The sequence below is a fragment of the Micromesistius poutassou genome (assembly GCF_964030765.1).
Source record: "Micromesistius poutassou genome assembly, chromosome: 15".
Classification (NCBI taxonomy): Eukaryota; Metazoa; Chordata; class Actinopteri; order Gadiformes; family Gadidae; genus Micromesistius; species Micromesistius poutassou.
Window position 1 is genome coordinate 885810 of NC_140285.1, and position 24046 is coordinate 909855.

Here is a 24046-nt window from a genome sequence, read left to right on the forward strand (position 1 = left end):
GGACAGAAGCAATGCTCTGCCTGTACAAAGTGTGGCACAGGTAGGTCTATATTATTAAATATGCAACCCCCATATGTTGTGTTGATGATAATGTTGTGTTGTCCATGTTATATCAGAGAAGTTGTGTTGTTCATGTTTATATCAGAGAAATGGTGTTGTTCATGTTTATATCAGAAGTTGTGTTGTTTATATCAGAAGTTGTGTTGTTCATGTTTATATAAGAAGTTGTGTTGTCCATGTTTATATCAGAAGTTGTGTACTCTCAGGTTGTAACTCTTGTGATTGACAGGTCTGAACGAGAAGAAGATGTGTACTCCAACATCAGATGCTGAGTGTGAGATCCTGGATGGATTCTTCTGTAGTGACTCAGCAGATAAAGACACATTCTCAGATGCCACATTGTCATGCCAACCCCACACGATGTAAGTGGAGTTCATTATCGAACCCAGTACCTTTTACACCTGGAGTCCAACACCCAGTCTGCTACTCTGAACTAAACGTGGTTTTGTCCTTCTGGTTTCAGATGTGATTCTGGGGTGAAGATAAAACCAGGAACTGATTCAACTGATTCTACATGTATTACATATGTGGCAATTGTGTTCATAATAATAGGATTCTTATTATTAATTATATCAATCATAGGAGGTAAGGGTTGCATTACACTTTAATATGTATCATAGTTACATTAAACTAACATGTATAATGTTACATTAAACTCATAACATGTATCATGCTTACATTAAACTAACATGTATCATGTTTACATTAAACTAACATGTATCAGGGTTATGCTGAATGATAGTGACTGCTGTCCTGACATTTTTTGTTTATCACTTTATAGCATTGGTTTGTAGAAGACATCTGGAGGTAAGTGTTATTACTGGTTTGATACAGAACACAATAATATGTGTGACCCTAGCTGGCAGTGGTGGAGTTATTAGTTGATGATCTTGTAATCAACCCAATGTTGATATTTGATTTACATTTTTATCTTATAGAAAAAGAAACTGGAGAGGGAGTTAACTGGTATGTTCTCATTCCACATGTTTCACTTTGTAAATAACATTGCCTAACAGATCATTTATTAATATCCAGTAATTTGCACACCAAGTCAAATGATATCGCTGTGATTCAAAATATTTAATCTAATTGTACCAGAGAGTCAGAGCCTACCTAGCAGAGGGACCAGAGTGGCAGACCTACTGAACAACATCATCTAGATATTAGATTATAGAATGGAGCTATCCATGTATATAAGACACTACTCTCACAGCTGGGGCGATGTGGCCAGCATAACGTCAGCTCAGTGGTGTTTATAACGTAGCTCACTGAGTCGTCATGACAACACAGAGCAGGGACAAAGGGTAGAAAGACTTCTGTCCTTGTTTGACCACGATAATGGCAGCCGTCTCCCTACACGTATTCAGTCTGTCAAGATGTTCTTCTGTGTAGAGGCTAATTCAGAGTGGAAACCAGGAACTGGTTCAACTGATTCTACATGATTAGAATATATTGAATGTTTCATAATAATAGGATGAATATGTTTAATAATATCAATCATAGTCCTGGAAGGTAAGGGTTTCATTAAACTATATTATGTATCATGTTACATTAAACTAACATGTATCATGGTTACATTAAACTAACATGTATCAGGGTTATGCTGAATGACTGACTGCTGTCCTGACATGTTGCCGTATTGTTTATCTCTGTATAGAATTGGATGAAAAAATACGTAAGATGGTAAGTGTTATTACTGGTTTGATACAGAACACAATAATATGTGTGGCCCTAGCTGGCAGTGGTGGAGTTATTAGATGATGACCAGAGGTGGATTAACACACAGGCTAGCCTCGGCTGAGCCTAGGGGCCCAGGTGTGCAAGGGGCCCTGGGTTGGTCAGACTATTTTCAATTTTACTTTAAATAAAAAAAGACTTGACCCCTATTGGTCCATAACAAGAACCATTAAAAAGTGAAGCAGCTGATTGGGTAGATGTGTGGGCCATGTCATGTGACCAGGTTCATAAAGTCTGTTTGGTTGTAAAGGAATACGTCACGTCTGCTGGACAGCAAAGAGGCAGAATGTCTGAAAAACGAAAAACACAAGTGTTTCCATTTGTCGATATAGCAATCAGACTATTTATGACTTTGCCTGTGACCAATGCCAGCGAGGAGTGCTCTTTTTCAAAGTTGGCGCTAGTTAAAGATAGACTGAGATCCACGATGGGCCAAAACAGACTTAATCACCCGTCTCTGATCCGTCCATTGAAAGAGATATTCTGCGAAAATTGGATTTTACCAGCCTCATTAAGGAGTTCTCCGTCGGTCGGTCGGTCCACAGAAATACGTGGTCGCAGCAGCTATGGGGAATTCACACTTGTTTCTGTATCATTGCTGTTTTAGTGAAGGCCATCTCAATGTGTGTGTGTGCCAGTGCTTTTTATTTTTTTGCTGCCTGATCAGTAAGGGGGCCTCACACAAATAGTAGCCTAGGGGCCAATGACCACCTTAATCCACCACTGATGATGACCTTGTAATAAACCAAATGTTCATATTTGATTCACATTTTTTCTTATTTTAAAAGGAAACACTGCAACAGTATGCAGAGTATTACAGTAAGTTCTTCTTCCACATGCTTCACTTTGTAAACGAGTAACAGATCATTTATTTATATCCAGTGATTCGCAAGGGTTACTGACTCACACCAAGTCAAATGATATCGCTGTGATTCAAAACATTTCATCTAATTGTACCAGAGACTCAGAGCCTACCTAGCAGAGGGACCAGAGTGGCAGACCTACTGAACAACATCATCTAGATATTAGATTATAGAATGGAGCTATCCATGTATATAAGACACTACTCTCATAGCTGGGGCAATGTGGCCAGCATAACATCAGCTCAGTGGCGTTTATAACGTAGCTCACTGAGTCGTCATGACAACACAGAGCAGGGACAAAGGGTAGAAAGACTTCTGTCCGTGTTTGACCACGATAATGGCAGCCGTCTCCCTACACGTATTCAGTCTGTCAAGATGTTCTTCTGTGTAGAGGCTGATTCAGAGTGGAAACCAGGAACTGGTTCAACTGATTCTACATGATTAGAATATATGGAGCAGTTCATAATAATAGGATGGATACGTTTCACAATATCAATCATAGTCCTGGGAGGTAAGGGTTAAATAATTAAACTTATTCAACTCATTCAACTAACATGTATCATGGTTAGATTAAACTAACTATGTAAACTATGTATCATGGTTATAATCATGATACCTGTTATTTAAATCTATAGATTTAAATAACATGTATCATGGTGACCCAAAACAGACAGGATGGGAGATCCTTTGTTGCTGCCCTACATGCCAGTAGGCATAAAGGGTAGTACAGAAGTATCATGGTGACATTAAACTAACTAATGATAGTGACTGCTGTCCTGACATGTTACTGTATTGTTTATCTCTATATAGACTTGATTCATCTTCTTCAGATGGTAAGTGTTATCACTGGTTTGATACAGACACAATAATATGTGTGACCCTAGCTGGCAGTGGTTGAGTTATTAGATGATGACCTTGTAATGAACTCAATGTTGATATTTTATTTACATTTTTATTTTATAGAAAAATAAAACACCGGAACAGGAGAGGAAATTTTCTGGTAAGTTCTTATTCCACATGTTTCACTTTGTAAATGAGTAACAGATAACTTGGATAGAATATATGGAGCAGGTCATAATAATAGGATGCATATCTTTCATTATATCAATCATAGTACTAGGAGGTAAGGGTTACAATAAACTAACAAGTGTTATAGTTACATTAAAGGTTATGATGCCCCTTATGATGTCATAAGGGGCAGATTTCCAAAACGGCTTGTAACAGCTAATCACACCACACCTGGGGCCTCATTTATAAAACTCTGCGTAAAACCCTCCCTAAAACATTGCGTACGCCCAAACCTCAGAATGTGCGTACGCACAAAAATATTCAGATTTATAAAACCGTGCGGCGCACACCTGTACGCACTCTTCTCGTTATAAATACCAACTTGTATTGAATTTGCCGTGCGTGCACGAGCGCCATGCTCCTCCCAAGTTCGTCCCATAATAGTCCTTATAAGGTCAATGCTAAGTAATCAATGAATATTCCTAGTATATAAGGAGCCTTTGCTGACCTATCACTACACGGGAACACACGCATGCATTACACGTGCTCGCGTCTCATACCCCTCGCTAAATTCTCGAGCAATTCCAAAGCTGCCATATTTTAGCCCGTTAGAATACAGAGGCCAACAGGAGCATTATTTATTGGCCTTGTGCCAATATGATAATTAATTACTATGTCCTATAGGCTAATTTAATGTAGGCCTACATATATGTATCAGGAAAATGAATACAACTTAAGTGATACAGTTGGTCTGGCCGAGGATTGTGACTTGAATGGGTTGTAGTGTGTTGAACATAATATTGCCTTAATTCATATTTCATAATGGTGCTTTTTATAAAATGAATAAATAAATCCGAAGTCATAGTATGTGGTGTGCAATGTGCGTTGGGTATCGGGAGGCATAGACATCTTATATCAGATGTCTATGTCGGGAGGTAGCGTGTTCTTCTTCTTTTGGCGTTATTGGTGGTTTGCAAACCGATATGGTGCATTACCGCCACCAACTTTCTGTTGTCGTCTCCGGAGATCACTGTTTGAAAAACTTTGCGGGACCTTTACTCCAGGGTGAAAGGAACGTAGAACTGCACACTCTTTTCCGCAAGGAATTTTTCTATAAATCACGACGTTGGCGGTGAAAGATGCGTACGCACATTTCATCCCTGTTTCCGCAACATTTTTGTGCACAGAGACCTTTATAAATGAGGCCCCTGGTGGCATGTCATGGCACCTTTAAACTAACCTGTATCATTGTTAAATTAAACTAACATATATCATGTTACATTAAACTAACATGTATCAGGGTTATGCTGAATGATAGTGACTGCTGTCCTGACATGTTGCTCTATTGTTTATCTCTATATAGAATTGAAAAAACTAATTTGGGAGGTAAGTGTTATTACTGGTTTGATACAGAACACAATAACATATGTGAAGGTTCAAGGAGTTTAATTGTCATTGTAGTACACAACAAAATACAGGTTGGCACTCTAGCAGCAGTTAGAGTTGAAATGTTAACACCACCCTCTGGAGAGGGAGAGAGTCCACCCTCTCCACTTCTTCCCCATTGGTGGTGAGTGGGGTCTGCGTGGTCCTCTTGGACCTCCTAAAGTCCACAAGGATCTCATTTGTTGTGGTGGTGTTTAGGACCAGGTTGTTATCCACACACCACTGAATGGATGGGTACGCAGTCATGGGTGAAGAGGGTGTAGAGGGCTGGGCTGAGTACACACCCCTGGGGCGCACCGGTGTTCAAGGTTATAGTTGAGGATGTCAGATCCCCTACTCTGACATTCTGCGGTCTGTTTGAAACAAAGTCCAGGATCCATGAGCAGAGTGAGGTGGGGAGACCAAGATGAATGAGTTTGAGGACCAGTTTATGGGGGATTATGGTGTTGAAGGCAGAGCTGAAGTCCACAAAGAGCATCCTTACATGTGTTCAGGTACTCCAGGTGGGACAGGGCTGTGTGGATTGTGATGGAGAAAGTGTGGTACTGACCCAAAAGCATTAGCCAGATCCAAGAATATGGTGCCAAATCATGCTGGTATGCTCTAAGCACCCGGAGAAACCAGGAATTCCAGCTTTTTGCACCGTGGTATCAATTAGTCTATTCTTTTCAAGATAACTTGTCAATCTCCAAGCCACAACACTGAAGTAGACCTTCCCTTCAACATTCAGTACACTAATTGGTCTAAACAGATTAATCTCCACTGAGTCCCTCTCTTTGGGTATAAATATTCCCCCAGCCCTACGCCATGCCTTGGGAATACTCTGCTTTTTCCTAACTATTTTAATTTTATTTTATAACCATCTATCTGACCCTCTCCCTGTCTTTGTGCACTCCCTCCAAGTACTCCTCAAGCTTCTGCTTAGGTTCCATGAGACTACCACTCTTCTGCGTATAAAATAATGACTTGACAAATTTAAATGGATCTTTATAAAATGCTATTCTAGCTCGCGATTTCTTCTTCCTATTTTCCTAATACTTTCTGCTCTTCTTAGCACTGCCAACCGCTCCCTCACATCTGCCTGTAGACAATCAATACCTTCCTTCTCGTCATCTTTACCTTTTCTCCACTGCTTCTTAAGCTGCCTCCTCTCCTGGATGAGTCTATCTATCTCTTGCTGGCGCCTAGATTTGACTACCTCATGTTGCCGTTTCGTCCTTTTCTCAAAAATCCCAAATCTTTCTTTATCGTAGCTGTAGATAATGTCCCCAATTTTCTCTAATTTGCTTTCGGCTGTCCCTTTAAGCTGACCCAGAATGCTAACCAGATCACTATTAACATCTTCCCATGTCCTACCTTCTGCTGCGCCTGGTCACCTGACCCCAGGCCCATGACCATTCATCTTCTCCCTCTTTGGTTGGCTGGCCTCTCTTTCTGCCTCAGTGCTTGAATCTACCTCAGCATCAGGGGTGCTGATGTCCTGCGAACTGTGGGTTATTTTCTGTCGCTGGACTTCAGCCGACTGACTTGATGCACTTCTTAAGAAGTAGCAATCAATGCGGGTTCCCTGTGTTCCCTCTACCAAGCACTTACTTTTCTCTTGATGGATTCTCAGGCCCTTCAGAGTAGTAACCTTCTGCCAGCCACACACACACACACACCTGCAGCTTCTTCTCAGTTAAGTTCAAACTAGTGGCTTCCACCATTGTTGTGGTGTAGTTTTGGTAATACTTTCTTGGTAATATTCCACCACTGCCTAGCTGGCAGTGGTGGAGTTATTAGATGATGACCTTGTAATGAACCCAATGTTGATATTTTATTTACGTTTTTATCTTATAGAAAAAGGAAACACTGGAACTGGACAGGGATTTAACTGGTAAGTTCTTATTCCACATGTTTTACTGTGTTAATGAGTATCATATCATTTATTAATATCCAGTGATTTGCAAAGGTTACTAACTCACACCAACTCAAATGATATCGCTGTGATTCAAAACATTTCATCTAATTGTACCAGAGAGTCAGAGCCTACCTAGCAGAGGGACCAGAGTGGCAGACCTACTGAACAACATCATCTAGATATTAGATTATAGAATGGAGCTATCCATGTATGTAAGACACTACTCTCATAGCTGGGGCGATGTGGCCAGCATAACGTCAGCTCAGTGGCGTTTATAACGTAGCTCACTGACTGGGAATTTACACCGCAGGCGAGAGAGAGACGTGAGCGTATCATAGGCGTCATCAATTCACACCGCCGCTGTTTATTTCGCTATATTTTCAAGATTCATCAGATAACATCATAACCGAGACGCTTCAGAAACGCTTGAAAATAGAAGTGAAGCGTAAAGTTAAGCTTTGGTCGGCCGTGAGACGGGCGTAGAACGCTGCCGGTGTGAATCAGTGCACTAGTTTGAATGAATTCTATCTCTAGCTGAAGTCGGATGTCTGACGGCCGACTAAAAAACTTATCTAAAACGGCTCTGGTGTAAATTGGCTTTAAGTTGCCATGACAACACAGAGCAGGGACAAAGGGTCCTTGTTTGACCACGAATTTGGTCTCTGCATTTATCCCATCTGTGAATTAGTGAAACACACAGAGCACACAGTGAACACACAGTGAGGTGAAGCACACACTAACCCGGAGCAGTGAGCTGCTACAGTTACAGCGCTCGGGGAGCAGTGAGGGGTTAGGTGCCTTGCTCAAGGGCACTTCAGCCGTGGATGTGGGGATGGGAGAGCAGTGCTCAACCACTTCCCCCGCCCACATTTTTTCCTACTGGTTCGGGGATCAAACCGGCAACCCTGCAGTTTAAAGGCCGAAGCCCTAACCAGTAGGCCACAGCTGCCCACTGCCTACATTAAACTAACATGTATCATGGTTACATTAAACTAAGATGTATCATGGTTACATTAAACTAACATGTATCTTGGTTATGCTGAATGATAGTGACTGCGGTCCTGACATGTTGCTGTATTGTTTATCTCTATATAGCATTTGCTGATCTAATACCTGTGATGGTAAGTATTATTACTGGTTTGATGCAGAACACAATAATATGTGTGGCCCTAGCTGGCAGTGGTGGAGTTATTAGATGATGACCAGAGGCGGATTAACACACAGGCTAGCCTCGGCTGAGCCTAGGGGCCCAGGGGGGTATTCCATCAAAGTCGCTAACGAAAGCAGCGATTAGTTGATTAAGCCTGGTTAGAACTAGCGCCAACTTCCACTTGAGGCTTAAGCCGTTCCATCAACCCAGTTCAGCCGCGCCTTGCTCAGGTTAGTTCAAACCAGGCTCACGTTATCGTGGATTATGCACGTTCACGAGATATGTAACCAGCCCAGAACCGTGAATGTCGAATCATGGATCAAATGTCCGAAAAGGACCGAGCGGGATCTTTTCCAGCGGCGAACAGAAGCTGCTTGTGGAGGTCTATGAGGAGTACAAGCATATAATAACTCAAAAAGGGAACACCGTAACCATTAATAGAAACAGGGAGGCTGCCTGGCACAAAAATCGGATGCATAAGTAGTATTAAGCGTAACATATTTTAATTTAATATTGACCATGGATTAAAAAGCAGGGAGATAGTCTTGAGTTAATGTGTCGGACTTGTACCCGGTCGTCCGGGGTTCTATCCCCACGCAAGTAATAGTAATATAGGAAGGATTACTAGAGAAATCAAATCATTTTTCATGCCATTTATTTTCCATTTCTTTGAATATTCTTAATTAGGGAATTAATAAAGGGAATTTCAAATTGAAGCCAACGCCAAGAATACTACGCATTAGTCTAGACGCGAACTCGGGTCGCACGTATCACAGGGCAAGTGCTAGACCATTCACCCAGCCGCTGATTACTGATGACGCGATAATAGATAGATTTGTGTGAAAATGTGTTGAACAAATAGCCACAGTAATAATAGATAGCAATTCATTGAATTATTTCATTTGCGTCATTTAATCTTAGACCCTTAGTGAAAATACGCTGTTTGTACTTCATATACTGTATGTACATTTATGACAAAAGGACTAGGCTTGGCGGAACCTTCTGATGGTACAATTGTTGCTGACAGATGGATTTCTCTGAAACACAGCTCAAGTTAGCCTGACAGTTAAACTGCTCCCGACCAGGTTAGTTTGGTCGGATAAATTGCCATGGTTACTTAGCGGAAATTCCCTTAAGTGACGTTCATGGAACGCAACTCCAGCTGAAAGAAGCCCGGCTTTACGTTTAGCTTGATGGTTGTTTGGTCGGATAAGTTGCCATGGTTACTTAGCGGAGATTCCCTTGAGCCAGATTAATGGAACGCAACCCTAGCTGAAAGAAGCCAGGCTAAGCAAAATAAGCCCGGCTTTGGGTTTAGCTTGGTTGATGGCATACCCCCCAGGTGTGCAAGGGGCCCTGGATTGGCCAGACTATTTTCAATTTTACTTCAAATCTTACTTCAAAAAAAAAAAGTCTTGACCCTTATTTGCCCATAACAAGAACCATTAAAAAGTGAAGCAGCTGGTAGATGTGTGGGCCATGTCATGTAACCAGGGACATAAAGTCAGTTTGGTTGTAAAGGAATACGTCACGTCTGCTGGACAGCAAAGAGGCAGAATGTCTGAAAAACGAAAAGCACAAGTGTTTCTATTGTCGATATAGCAATCAGACTATTTATGACTTTGCCTGTGACCAATGCCAGCGGGGAGCACTCTTTTTCAAAATTGGCGCTAGTTAAAGATAGACTGAGATCCACGATGGGCCAAAACAGACTGAATCACCCGTCTCTGATCCGTCCATTGAAAGAGATATTCTGCACAAATTGGATTTCACCAGCCTCATTAAGGAGTTCTCTGTCGGCCGGTTGGTTGGTCCAAAGAAATACATGGTCACAGCAGCTATGGGGAATTCACACTTGTTTCTGTATCATTGCTGTTTTAGTAAAGGCCGTCTCAATGTGTGTGTGTGCCAGTGCTCCCCGTGTGTGTGTGTGAGGGCCATGTAATATTCCTAGCACGCTTTTACACATGGCAAGAAATTTAGTTTTTTCTGCGTGATCAGTAAGGGGGCCTCACACAAATAGTAGCCTAGGGGCCAATGACCACCTTAATCCACCACTGATGATGACCTTGTAATGTTCATATTTGATTCACATTTTCATTTTATTGTAAAAGAAAACACTGGAACAGTGGCAGAGTTATAAAGGTAAGTTCTTATTCCACATGCTCATTCACTTTGTAAATGAGTAACAGATCATTTATTAATATAAAGTGATTCGCAAGGGTTACTGACTCACACCAAGTCAAATGATATCGCTGTGATACAAAACATTTAATCTAATTGTACCAGAGAGTCAGAGCCTACCTAGCAGAGGGACCAGAGTGGCAGACCTACTGAACAACATAATCTAGATATTATATTATAGAATGGACCTATCCATGTATATAAGACACTACTCTCATAGCTGGGGCGATGTGGCCAGCATAACGTCAGCTCAGTGGCGTTTATAACGTAGCTCACTGAGTCGTCATGACAACACAGAGCAGGGACAAAGGTTAGAAAGACTTCTGTCCTTGTTTGACCACGATAATGGCAGCCGTCTCCCTACACGTATTCAGTCTGTCAAGATGTTCTTCTGTGTAGAGGCTAATTCAGAGTGGAAACCAGGAACTGGTTCAACTGATTCTACATGATTAGAATATATGGAGCAGTTCATAATAATAGGATGGATACGTTTCATAATATCAATCATAGTCCTGGGAGGTAAGGGTTACATTAAACTCTTATCAAGTAAGATGCTGTCCTGACATGTGACTATTGTTTATCTCTATATAGCATGGATTGATCGTCTTCTGAAGGTAAGTATTATAACTGGTTTGATACAGAACACAATAATATGTGTGACTCTAGCTGGCAGTGGTGGTTATTACATGATGACCTTGTAATGAACCCAATGTTGATATTTTATTTACATTTTTATTTTATAGATAAAGAAAACACCGGAACAGGAGAGGAAGTTGAAGGGTAAGTTCTTATTCCACATGTTTCACTTTGTAAATGAGTAACAGATAACTTAGATAGAATATATGGAGCAGTTCATAATAATAGGATGCATATCTTTCATTATATCATATATATCATATATTATATATATATATATATCATAGTACTGGGAGGTAAGGGTTACATTAAACTAACATGTACCATGATTACATTAACCTAACATTTATATTACATTAAACTCTGACATGTATCGTGGTTACATTAAATTAACATGTATAAGGGTTATGCTGAATTATATTGACTGCTGTCCTGACATGTTACTGTATTGTTTATCTCTATATAGACTTGCATAATCAATTTCTGGAGGTAAGTGTTATTACTGTTTGATACAGAACACAATAACATGTGTGAAGGTTCAAGGTTCAAGGAGTTTAATTGTAGTACACAATGAAATACAGGTTGGAAATCTCTAGCAGCAGTTAGAGTTTAAACGTCTAAACTACACAAAATACAAAAAGACAGGTAAAACAATGACACAAAGACAAAGACCAAATGACAGAAGTGGTTAAAAAATATATAAATAGTGATATGTAGATAAAACACACACCCACACACACACACACACACACATCACCCTGTACATATTGTGCCCATCAAGTCCAGTCTGTTATGTGTGTGTGGAGGGGCGGGGCGGGCGGGGTTGTGGGTGTTGGAAGCTACTGCTCCTGGATGAGAGTTGTCCTTAGGTCTTTGTTAGGGGGTTGAGGAGGTGATGGAGGCTACAGCTCTTGTGGTGTGGGCCCGCAGTGTGCGGTACCTCTTCCCTGATGGTAGGGGGACAAACAAGGTGTGTCCAGGGTGAGTTTGATCTGTGCTTATTGACCTTGCCTTCCTCTTCATGCAGTCACCACACACAGAGTCCAGGTCTGGGAGCTCAGCTCCTATGATCCTTTTAGCTGACCTAACCACCCTGGCCAAGTCCCTCCTGCTCTCCGCTGTGCAGCCTGCATACCACACACTGCAGCCCTGACAGAGGATGCTCTCAATTGTGCTCCTATAAAAGTTAATGAGCAGGTGTGTGGATAAACCAGCCTGTTTGAGCTTCCGTAGAAAGAAGAGCCTCTTGTGGGACCTCTTTACAAGGTTGGAGATGTTAGTAGCCCATGTTAGGTCCTTGGTGATGTACGGCCCCAGGAATTTAACAGTCCACCCTCTCCACTTCTTCCCCATTGGTGGTGAGTGGGGTCTGCGTGGTCCTCTTGGACCTCCTAAATTCCACAAGGATCTCATTTGTTTTGGTGGTGTTTAGGACCAGGTTGTTATCCACACACCACTGAATGGATGGGTATGCAGTCATGGGTGAAGAGGGTGTAGAGGGCTGGGCTGAGTACACACCCCTGGGGCGCACCGGTGTTCAAGGTTATAGTTGAGGATGTCAGATCTCCTACTCTGACATTCTGCGGTCTGTTTGAAACAAAGTCCAGGATCCATGAGCAGAGTGAGGTGGGGAGACCAAGATGAATGAGTTTGAGGACCAGTTTATGGGGGATTATGGTGATTATGGTTGTTGGCAGAGCTGAAGTCCACAAAGAGCATCCTTACATGTGTTCAGGTACACCAGGTAGGACAGGGCTGTGTGGATTGCGATGGAGACAGCGTCCTCTGTGGATCTGTTTGCTTTTTGGGCAAACTGGTGGCTGTCCAGGTCCACAGGGATGCGGTCTCTGATGTACGCCAGTATCATCCGCTCAAAGCACTTTATGATTACTGGGGTGAGGGCGACTGGGCGCTAGTCATTGAGGCAGGTAATGGCAAATTTTTTGGGGATAGGGACGATGGTAGTGGTCTTAAGGCAGGTGGGAACTGCAGCTTGTTGCAGGGAGAGGTTGAAGATGTCTGTAGAAACTCCTGCTAACTGGTCGGCACATGACCTCAGTATACGGCCCGACACCCATCAGGGCCAGTAGCCTTGTTGGTGTCAATCCTTCTCAAGGGGGACCTCACCTGGTGGTGCTGAAGAGTGTCTGGTCCTCCTCTGGCCCTGTCACCTGACGCTCCACTGTCACCCCACTGTGCTGCTTGTCAAAGCGGGCGAAAAAGTGGTTTAGGGTGTCTGGGAGGTCCCTGTCCTCGCTAACCAGTGTGGTCTTATATTTGTAGTCAGTTAGAGTTTTGATGCCTCTCCACATGCTCCTGGGGTCCTTGTTTTCAAAGTGACCCTCAATGCGCTGTCTGTACTTGCCTTTGGCCTCTTTAATGCCCTTTTTTAGGTCTCGTTGGGCAGTTCTATAGGCCAGCATGTCACCTGACCTGAAGGCAGTATCTCTCGCCCTGAGCAGCAACCTCACATTACCGTCAAACCAGGGTTTCTGATTAGGGAACACCTTGATGGTTCTGGTGCGCAGTACTGTCTCGGTGCAAAACTGAATGTAGTCCAGGACGTTAGAGGTGTACTCCTCCAAGTTGGCTCCCTGTGAAAATACCTCCCATACTGTGCTCTCAAAGCAGTCCTGTAGTGATGTAACAGCTTCTTCACTCCATTCCTGTACTGTCTTCACAGTTGGTTTGGTTCTACAGACAACTGGTTTATAAGATGGAATCAGTGTCAAGGAGATATGATCTGATAATCCGAGGTGTGGGGATGGTGCAGCTTTATATGCCCTCTGTATATTTGTATATACTTGATCCAGTGTGTTTTTATCTCTGGTTGGAAAGCATACATTGTTGTGGAGTTTTGGTAATACTTTCTTGGTAATACTCCACCACTGCCTAGCTGGCAGTGGTGAAGTTATGAGATGATGACCTTGTAATGAACTCAATGTTGATATTTTATTTACGTTTTTATCTTATAGAAAATGTTAACACTGCACTTGGATTGGGAGTCAATTGGTAAGTTCATATTCCACATGTTTCACTGTGTTAATGAGTAACAGACCATTTATTAATATCCAGTGATATGCAAGGGTTATTTATTAATATCCAGTTCCTCATATCATTTATTAATATCCAGTGATTTGCAAGGGTTACTGACTCACACCAAGTCAAATGATATCGCTGTGATTTAAAACATTTCATCCAATTGTACCAGAGAGTCAGAGCCTACCTAGCAGAGGGACCAGAGTGGCCGACCTACTGAACAACATCATCTAGATCAGGGTTCCTCAACCTTTTTATTACTGAGGCCCAGTATGCATATTTATATGGGGGGTTAGGGTTAAGGTGAGGGTTAGGGTTAGTTTTGGTGTGAGGCCTCTCCTGTTGTCCTGTAGTAGTGAACTTCAACGTATGAATGGCCACTACATTTTTTCCCATTGATACTATAAGCACCATCAATCCTGTCCTGAAACCTGTTCCACACATATAACAATAGTGGCATGAGGACTTTAGCATGAGAGAGAAGTGGGGTTGGGATTGATTGGTGTGATGGCCTCTCATTTGAATTTTGTGGAAGTAGTTTTATTTTATTTTTTTATTTTTTTTATTCTTTATAAATCTCTGCGGCCCGATGGCCAATGCCCCGCGGCCCGGTACCGGCCCGCGACCCGGTGGTTGAGAACCCCTGTGTGGTGGGAATTTCTGGACCAAGTCAATCGTTTCTGTATAAACTGAGTAGGAATAAAGAGTCATCCAAACTTTTATTAGGGTAGTATATTTAAGTAATAAACGTACAATAACATACAACAAACAAACAACAATCATGCGAGGCCTCAGATGGGAGTTCGCCCTGCGTCTCTCCAAGAGCTCCACAAGGAGAGGTCGAATGCATTGGCAAAAGCAAGGACTTCTTCTACAGTGGCAGACAGGTCTCAGGACGCTGAGAACAGATCTGCTCCCAATACAACTATAGTATTGGTTAACCAGATGGTCAACTATCAGTGCACCTCCTCAGGATGTCTTGAGGGGGACGTAGCCAGGCCTAATCAGTTGGAGCCCTGGCTTCTCCACCTTCCTGAGGGGGTCTAGAAAACAGGACCGTACCAACAAATGGCAGCTAGAGAAACGGAATGTGAAAATAGAATATTACCATTACACCTGATCTAGATATTATATTATAGAATGGAGCTATCCATGTATATAAGACACTACTCTCATAGCTGGGGCGATGTGGCCAGCATAACGTCAGCTCAGTGGCGTTTATAACGTAGCTCACTGAGTCGTCATGACCACACAGAGCAGGGACAAAGGGTAGAAAGACTTCTGTCCTTGTTTGACCACGATAATGGCAGCCGTCTCCCTACACGTATTCAGTCTGTCAAGATGTTCTTCTGTGTAGAGGCTAATTCAGAGTGGAAACCAGGAACTGGTTCAACTGATTCTATATGATTAGAATATATGGAGCAGTTCATAATAATAGGATGGATATGTTTCATAATATCAATCATAGTCCTGGGAGGTAAGGGTTACATTAAACTCTTATCAAGTATCATGTTACATTAAACTCTTAACATGTATCTTGGTTATGCTGAATGATATTGACTGGTGTCCTGACATGTTACTGTATTGTTTATCTCTATATAGCATGGATTGATCAACTTCTGAAGGTAAGTGTTATTACTGGTTTGATACAGAACACAATAATATGTGTGACCCTAGTTGGCAGTGGTGGAGTTATTAGATGATGACCTTGTAATGAACCCAATGTTCACATTTTATTTACATTTTTATTTTATTTAAAAAGGAAAAACTGGAACAGGAGGAGTTAACTGGTAAGTTCTTATTCCACATGTTTTACTGTGTTAATGAGTAACATATCATTTATTAATATCCAGTGATTTGCAAGGGTTACTGACTCACACCAAGTCAAATGATATCGCTGTGATTCAAAACATTTCATCTAATTGTACCAGAGAGTCAGAGCCTACCTAGCAGAGGGACCAGAGTGGCAGACCTACTGAACAACATCATCTAGATATTAGATTATAGAATGGAGCTATCCATGTATATAAGACACTACTCTCATAGCTGGGGCGATGTGGCCAGCATAACGTCAGCTCAGTGGCGTTTATAACGTAGCTCACTGAGTCGTCATGACAACACAGAGCAGGGACAAAGGGTAGTAAGACTTCTGTCCTTGTTTGACCACGATAATGGCAGCCGTCTCCCTACACGTATTCAGTCTGTCAAGATGTTCTTCTGTGTAGAGGCTAATTGTGGAAACCAGGAACTGGTTCAACTGATTCTACATGATTAGAATATATGGAGCAGTTCATAATAATAGGATGGATATGTTTCATAATATCAATCATAGTCCTGGAACGTAAGGGTTACATTAAACTCTTATCATGTATCATGGTTACATTAAACTAACATGTATCATGGTTACATTCAACTAACATGTATCATGGTGACATTAAACTAACATGTATCAGGGTTATGCTGAATGATAGCGATTTCTGTCCTGACATGTTGATATATTGTTTATCTCTATATAGAATTGGCTGATAAAATTCGTGAGAAGGTAAGTGTTATTACTGGCTTGATACTATGAAGGTATTATTGTAGCAAAAGTCTTGAGCATGCGTACATTAAAGTCACAAATGTGTAACAGTAAATTTGAAGTCGTAAATATTTATGTTGCATGTGTACACTAAAGTCACAAATGTGTAACAGTAAAGTCCTTTGTTACAGGTGCACAAATCCTATCCTGTGCATCACAACTTCAAAGAGTTATGCACTTGACACTTTTGCTACAATCATTGCAGTGCAGTTGGTGCAAAACACATTCGCACACCTGTGTTTCATAATCTGAGAACGTGCACAACATTTATGCATTCGTAACCCAAATGTAAACTTATGCATCAGAAGTTGTACGTCTGTGAAATATTTCCTCACAAATAAAATTATATAGATCGCTATGTTCATTGAGCATTTTAATGAGTAAGCAGTCCATCGATACAACTGCTCGAATCTGCTGCTACGAGTCTCAGCTGTTGTTTTTCCTGTGGGTACTTTTGCAACACGTCTAGGTGGTACATGTGTAGCAAAAGTGATTTGTATCCGTATGACGCAGAATGTCCGTGGGCGGGACAAAATTGCAGCATAAACCAATGAAAGTAGGCAGGGGGTGCACTTTTCAAACTACACTGGGACCTATCCAAGCAAACTCTTACTTTCTGGAGTCTTGAAAGAAGAGAAGAGGGCATCCTACACGACGGAGGTGGGTATCTTACATTATGTCACATTAAATTACTATTATTATTTCCCCCAGAATTATTGCATTAACATGCCGCAAGTGTCATTCAATGTATTTTGATGGTCGTCATAGTATATAATAATATGTATAATATATAAGTTCAGAAATGACTCTGATACTGCGCCGCCTGTGTGATGTTGCCCCCCCCTGGCCCCCGTACCCCCCAAATCATTCGAAAATAGTTTGGATCCCATATTAAACATTCGTTCATTCATTCGCGGCCGGGGATCGCCGGTCACAGGAGCACGCAGCATGCATCCCGTGCATGTGCGCTCCGATTTCACCCCGTTCACCCAAGGCTGAATTAAAAGTACATGTTTTTGTTTTCAACTCGTTGATGACAAACATTATAAAAGCATGTAGGCCTACTTTTAATGCTTTGGTTTGCTTTCAGCTTTGGGTGAACGGGGTGAAATCGAAGCGCACATGCACGGGATGAATGCACTTGATGCAATGCATGCTGCTCGCTCCTGCGGCCGGGGATCAACATTCGGGGATCCCCGCGAATGTTGAATATGGGATCCAAACTATTTTCGAATGATTTGGGGGGTATGGGGGGCGGGGGGGAGGGGCAACTTCACACAGGCGGTGCAGTATCAGAGTCATTTCTGGACTTATATATTATACATATTATTATATATTATAGCGACCATCAAAATACATTGAATGACACTTGCGGCATGTTAATGCAATAATTTGGGGGGAATTCAGTTTAACTAAGTAATTTAATTTGACATAATGTAAGATACCCACCTCCGTCGTGTAGGATGCCCTCTTCTCTTCTTTCAAGACTCCAGAAAGTAAGAGTTTGCTTGGATAGGTCCCAGTGTAGTTTGAAAAATGCACCCCCTGCCGGCGACTTTCATTGGTTTATGCTGCAATTTTGTCCCGCCCATGGACGCTCTGCGTCATACGGATACAAATCACTTTTGCTACACATGTACCACCTAGACGTGTTGCAAAAGTACCCGCAGGAAAAACAACAGCTGAGACTCGTAGCAGCAGATTTGAGCAGTTGTATCGATGGACTTGTCCTCGCCCATTAAAATGCTCAATGAACATAGCGATCTATATAATTTTATTTGTGAGGAAATATTTCACAGATGTGCAACTTCTGATGCATAAGTTCACATTTGGGTTACAAATGCACAAATGTTGTGCACGTTCTCAGATTATGAAACACGGGTGTGCGAATGTGTTTTGCACCAACTGCGCTGCAATGATTGTAGCAAAAGTGTCAAGTGCATAACTCTTTGAAGTTATGATGCACAGGATAGGATTTGTGCACCTGTAACAAAGGACTTGTGAACTCGTAGCCCCTATTTTGTGTTTACAATGGTAGAAAAAATATTTACGACTTCAAATTTACTGTTACACATTTGTGACTTTAGTGTACGCATGCTCAAGACTTTTGCTACAATAATACCTTCATACGATACAGAACACAATAATATGTGTGACCCTAGCTGGCAGTGGTGGAGTTATTAGAAGATGACCTTGTAATGAACACATTGTTGATATTTTATTTACATTATTATTTTATAGATAACGGTAAAACAGGTACTGGAGATGGAGATAATTGGTAAGTTCTTATTCCACATGTTTCACTGTGTTAATGTGTAACAGATCATTTATTAATAATCCACAGGTTTGCCAACTCTCACGCATCTGGCGTGACACTCACGCTTTCAGCATCAATCTCACGCTCTCACGCAAACGCAACAAATGTCAGGCCAAAAAAAAAAAAAAACTCCCGGTAAATTTCTGTTGATGACTTGACTAGACTAGACCCCCCCCCCCCCCCCCCCCTCCGTCAACAATTACATCCACAGACCCTATTATGTTATAATGTAGTAGGCTAAGCATTATAAGATTTTACAGAGTCTCACGCCAGCCAGCGCGGAGCGTCGCTAAGCTTTATATCTACGATACGCTGCCCAAGAGATTCTGCCTCCTCCAAGTTAGAATGCTGCTTAAATAGTCAGGTAAAAGTAGGCTTCTTCTACAATGTTTTTAAAGCTGCCCACTTCATCTGTGTGTCCGTTGTTGCCCTCTCTTGACTATCTGCAAGTGTTGCAGCTTTACTCCATGTGCTCGGTGCTGCTTCCTGTGGCTATGTGTGGATATTACCTCTTAACTATAACATGTGCTCAGTGCTGCCCCCTTGTGACTATGAGAGGATGTTACCTCTTAACTATTATATGTGCTCGGTGCTGCTCCCTGTGGCTATGTGAGAATATTACGGCTTAAATATGTCACATAAGACACTACTCTCATAGCTGGGGCGATGTGGCCAGCATAACGTCAGCTCAGTTCCGTTTATAACGTAGCTCACTGAGTCGTCATGACAACACAGAGCAGGGACAAAGGGTAGAAAGACTTCTGTCCTTGTTTGACCACGATAATGGCAGCCGTCTCCCTACACGTATTCAGTCTGTCAAGATGTTCTTCTGTGTAGAGGCTAATTCAGAGTGGAAACCAGGAACTGGTTCAACTGATTCTACATGATTAGAATATATGGAGCAGTTCATAATAATAGGATGGATACGTTTCATAATATCAATCATAGTCCTGGGAGGTAAGGGTTACATTCAACTCTATAACATTCATCATGTTACACTAAACTCTATCATGTATCATTGTTATATTAAACTAACATGTATCTTGGTTATGCTGAATGATGTTACTGCTGTCCTGACATGTTACTGTATTGTTTATCTCTATATAGAATTGATTGATCTACATCAGAAGGTAAGTGTTATTACCGATTTGATACAGAACACAATAATATGTGTGACCCTAGCTGGCAGTGGTGAAGTTATTAGATGATGAATGATGTAATGAACCAAATGTTGATATTTTATTCACATTTTCATTTTATAGAAAAAGAAAACACTGAACCAGGAGAAGAAATTAACTGGTAAGTTCTTATTCCACATGTTTCAATTTGTAAATGAGAAACCGGTAATTTATTAATATCCAGTTATTTGCAAGGGTTACGGTCTTGGGTTTTTTCATTCTGATTTGGTCTACAAATTAAACATCATTTGGAACTTCTGCCATTCTTTAACTGAATAATTGAAAAGCAAGTATTTGGTGACTCACATTTTCACCACAAAATGGCTTTATATAATCTTCAGACCATCAGGGCTAAAGGCATAGAAGCCATATAGGCGGTCTCCTGGGCACGCCACCCCTACAAGAAAAAAATAAAATAATAATAATACAATTCATCAGGCGCCCTTCCCCATGTTCTGCCTTGAGGTAACAAATTAACAAATAAAGAAAGAAAAGAGTAATACACTTTGCTGCCCTCACAAGTTTTCATCTTGCGGCCTACTTTGTTCACTGAAAGTGGGGGGATGGGTTACCGTTTAATGCTAAAAATCCCCAGACTCATTTGAAGTGCAGAGACCCCAAACACCAGGACAGCGTCTGTACACCGAGAGTACAGAACTCTCTCAGAGCTGCTCTGAGAGATCTGCTCTGACTGTAAAAATGTACTTTGAAACCTTTTTCAATGTTGTTAGACATTTTGTTACATCTATTATTTTGTTGATGAGTGCTGCTACCCTGGGTCCAGCGGCCAAAGTTGAACATATTTAAACTTTATTGCACGGTGAAAAAAGGCAGAAAGCGAGAGGCAGGCTTCAGGTGTGAAGTTTAGAAAATGTAGAAAACAGGAGGAGGAGGAAAGGAAAGCCTTCATTTGTGGTGGCTAGCTAGCTACTCTGCAGCAGCAGCTACAGGTCTTGTTTGTAATGTAGGCTAACTTTATCTACCCTATAACCGTCCAGGTGGAGATGCTGGAGAAGGGACATCTGGTCTCTCATCTCCACCTCTCCTCTCTGGTCCCTCATCCACACCTCTCCTCTCTACGGAGCCTGTACGTTCAACCCATTATTTGTGATCTCTGTGTCATTAATAATGAACTGATATATTGTCTTTGTTAGAATTATTGTTATTATTGTTGTTGAATATTACAGTTACACCTTGTTACTAATTAATTGTAGGTCTTAGTCGAAATTATTTAAAGTGTATTTGTACAGTGCTACCTTATATATGTAGTAGAATGAAGGACTTAATGCAGTGGTGTAACAGTATGGATGAACTGTATGTTTGAACACAGCCTACAGGTCAAGAGACTTCCAGCCCTCCAGCTCCCTCCAGTGAAACACAGCCTGATGAAGGTGAGTTGTGTTAATTATGTTACAGCTGCAGTTATGTAACTAATGACAATATGAACTAATCTAGATTCTATTAAATATTCATGGTCAGTTCACCCTGTTCCTCTGAAATATTTTGTCTACAAATAGATGCGAGGGAATCTATTAGACTGCAACTCATTCCAATCAAAAAAAGATTCAAACCAAGATGACCTTTTGACCTTTTTTCACTTGTGTAATTGAACAGTACTGGTCAACCATTATCTATGCTCCCTCATTGTGTGTGTCTTGTTTTTTGTGTGTCTGGTTTTGTGGGGTGGTTGTGTGATTCTGCGTGAGTCCCTGGTTGTGTGGGGTGTCGGTACTGTGTATCTCAGTGTGTGTGTGTGTGTGTGTGTGGGTGTGTGTGTGTGTGTGTGTGTGTGTGTCTGGTCGTGTCCTCATCTCCACCTGAGAGTACCCAGCTGCAGAGCTGCTCCACTGGGCTTCTTGGGCGTCTTCAGTGAGTGTTGCTGCATGTGGAGGCTGGCTGTGTGTCCTGACTCTCTGCTACCTTCTCTTCCAGAAACTACACCACTAATGTCCAGTGACTCTCCTGCACCAACCGGGGACCAACAAGAACACACTTCAAGAACAACTATCCCTGATGTAACTATGGATGATCATGATGATGACCAACGTCTGGGTCCTGAGGACGATGTCATCAGGAGAGACATTAGCGCCTCCCAGTCCACCCCCTCCTCCTCCCAGTCCACCCCCTCCTCCTCCCAGTCCACCCCCTCCTCCTCCCAGTCCACCCCCTCCTCCTCCCAGTCCACCCCCTCCTCCTCCCAGTCCATCCCCTCCACCTCCCAGTCAGCCTGCAGGTCTGGTGCTGGACTGATGGACATCGAGATGGGTCCAGTCCCAGGATTCCTTAACATCAACCGTGTTTCACTATTAAAGGTGAATGACCTTGCAGAAGAAGAAGTAACGCGAGTTCTAGAAATTCTGGATCAACCTGAACGTGAATCTGACGATTCAAACTCAGAAACTAGAGGAGGAAATACACCAGTCTGATTCATTCCTGATGCCAGCTTTCACAGGAGAAGAGGCGTGGTGTGTTTATCATCATTATTAGATCAATCCTCACATTATTATGTGTGGCTCACAGAGCAAAGACAAGCGAGGGATTAATAGATAGTGTGAGGTGTGCTCTGTGAGGCGTCCTGGGTTATGATGGGTAACGTCGGCTTGTGTCCACGCTCCGCCCCTCTTTGGCGACCACCAAGCTTTCTCCAGCCTCTTGAGGGTATCAGAGACTGTTGATCTTAAATACATTGCACTTTCTAAAATGTTTTTTTTTTTTTTTTTTACTTTGCCTTTATTTTCTATCTATTTTACTTTTTTTTTAACTTTCTTATTTTATTATTATATTATACTTTCTATTGTATGACAATGTTTATATGTGACGCACTTTGAGTCTGGCTTGTGTATGAAAGTGCTATGTCAATAAAGTTGCCTTGCCTTGCCTTCCTACGTCGCTGGCCTCCTGAACGGCTCCTCCTTCCCCGCCGGGCTCCTGGGGCGGTCCCGGGGCCACCTTCCTGGTGGCCCCGGGAGACGGCCTCCAGAGCGGCTCTGCAGGGCCGTTTGGGTCTGAAGCGTCCAGCGCCCCGAGCCGTCCACCCGGGATCTCCTGCCCCCTGGTGGACGCCCAGTTGGGACTTTGATGATGGACCTTTGCTTGCTCTCAGCGACGGCGGCACCAGGCCTCCAGCTGAGGTAGTAGAGCGGAGTGCTTGGGGTGCTGGGGTGTGTGGTCTGACCAACGCTTGGAGGTAGGCGGGGGGGAAGCTCCATCGACCGCCTTGTAGGCCAGAACCATCGTCTTGAATCTGATGGGGCTATCACAGGGAGCCAGTGGAGGTCCCGGAAAAGGGGGTATTTATTGGTCTTTTTGCATTATGTTATGTGTCTTTTGAATCAACTGTATTTTACTCCCTGCAATGTTATGTATATAAAATGCTAAATAGAAGAATCTGAGTAATCAAATTGTAAAATTTGTCACATGTTTCATATCTTATCTTTTCCCTATATTCCCGTTGTCTTTAGTCGGGTGAAGGTAGTGTGTATGCACTATGTTCACTTCACTCATACTCAAAACAACCTTTACGAGTCAGGAACCAGCTGATACATCAGACTGGGTTGACGTCAGGTTATGTTCGGGTCAGACACCCCCTCAGTGTCACGAAGGCTGCAGCCTGGGCTTTGGGACGCAACCTCGATGATTTATTAGTGAGTCGTGCAGTGACATCTGCTGGCGAAGTATGTAACTGCACCCCTGGTTTCACTTTTGATGTGACGCAGTTTTCATTTGTTTGATTTTGTTTGTCAGCTACTCTCAAAAATCTGACTTTAGATCTATATATATGTTATAATATAACACAGTAACACATCTGGAGCCGAGATTAGTAGACGGCAGACAGTAAGTCAAGTGCTGTCCCGGCTTTTGCGCGTTCAAGAAACCAATATAAATCATTGAAATAACTTCATGGTTAAATGGCCCCTATTTTGCCGCAGGTGTGAGTGTGATTAACC

The 24046-nt window shown here is 42.2% G+C and overlaps 1 protein-coding gene across 1 annotated transcript in view; it reads left to right on the forward strand.

Moving 5' to 3' along the window:
- Nucleotides 1-22814, forward strand: part of LOC311359602 (uncharacterized protein) — a 174366-nt gene extending 151552 nt beyond the window's left edge. The window contains exon 16 of the mRNA XM_084479652.1: nt 22032-22814. Coding sequence (XP_084335778.1) covers nt 22032-22525 — 494 coding nt within the window. The 3' untranslated portion in view covers nt 22526-22814. The remainder of the gene's footprint in view (nt 1-22031) is intronic.
- The last annotated feature ends 1232 nt before the right edge of the window (nt 22815-24046 follow it).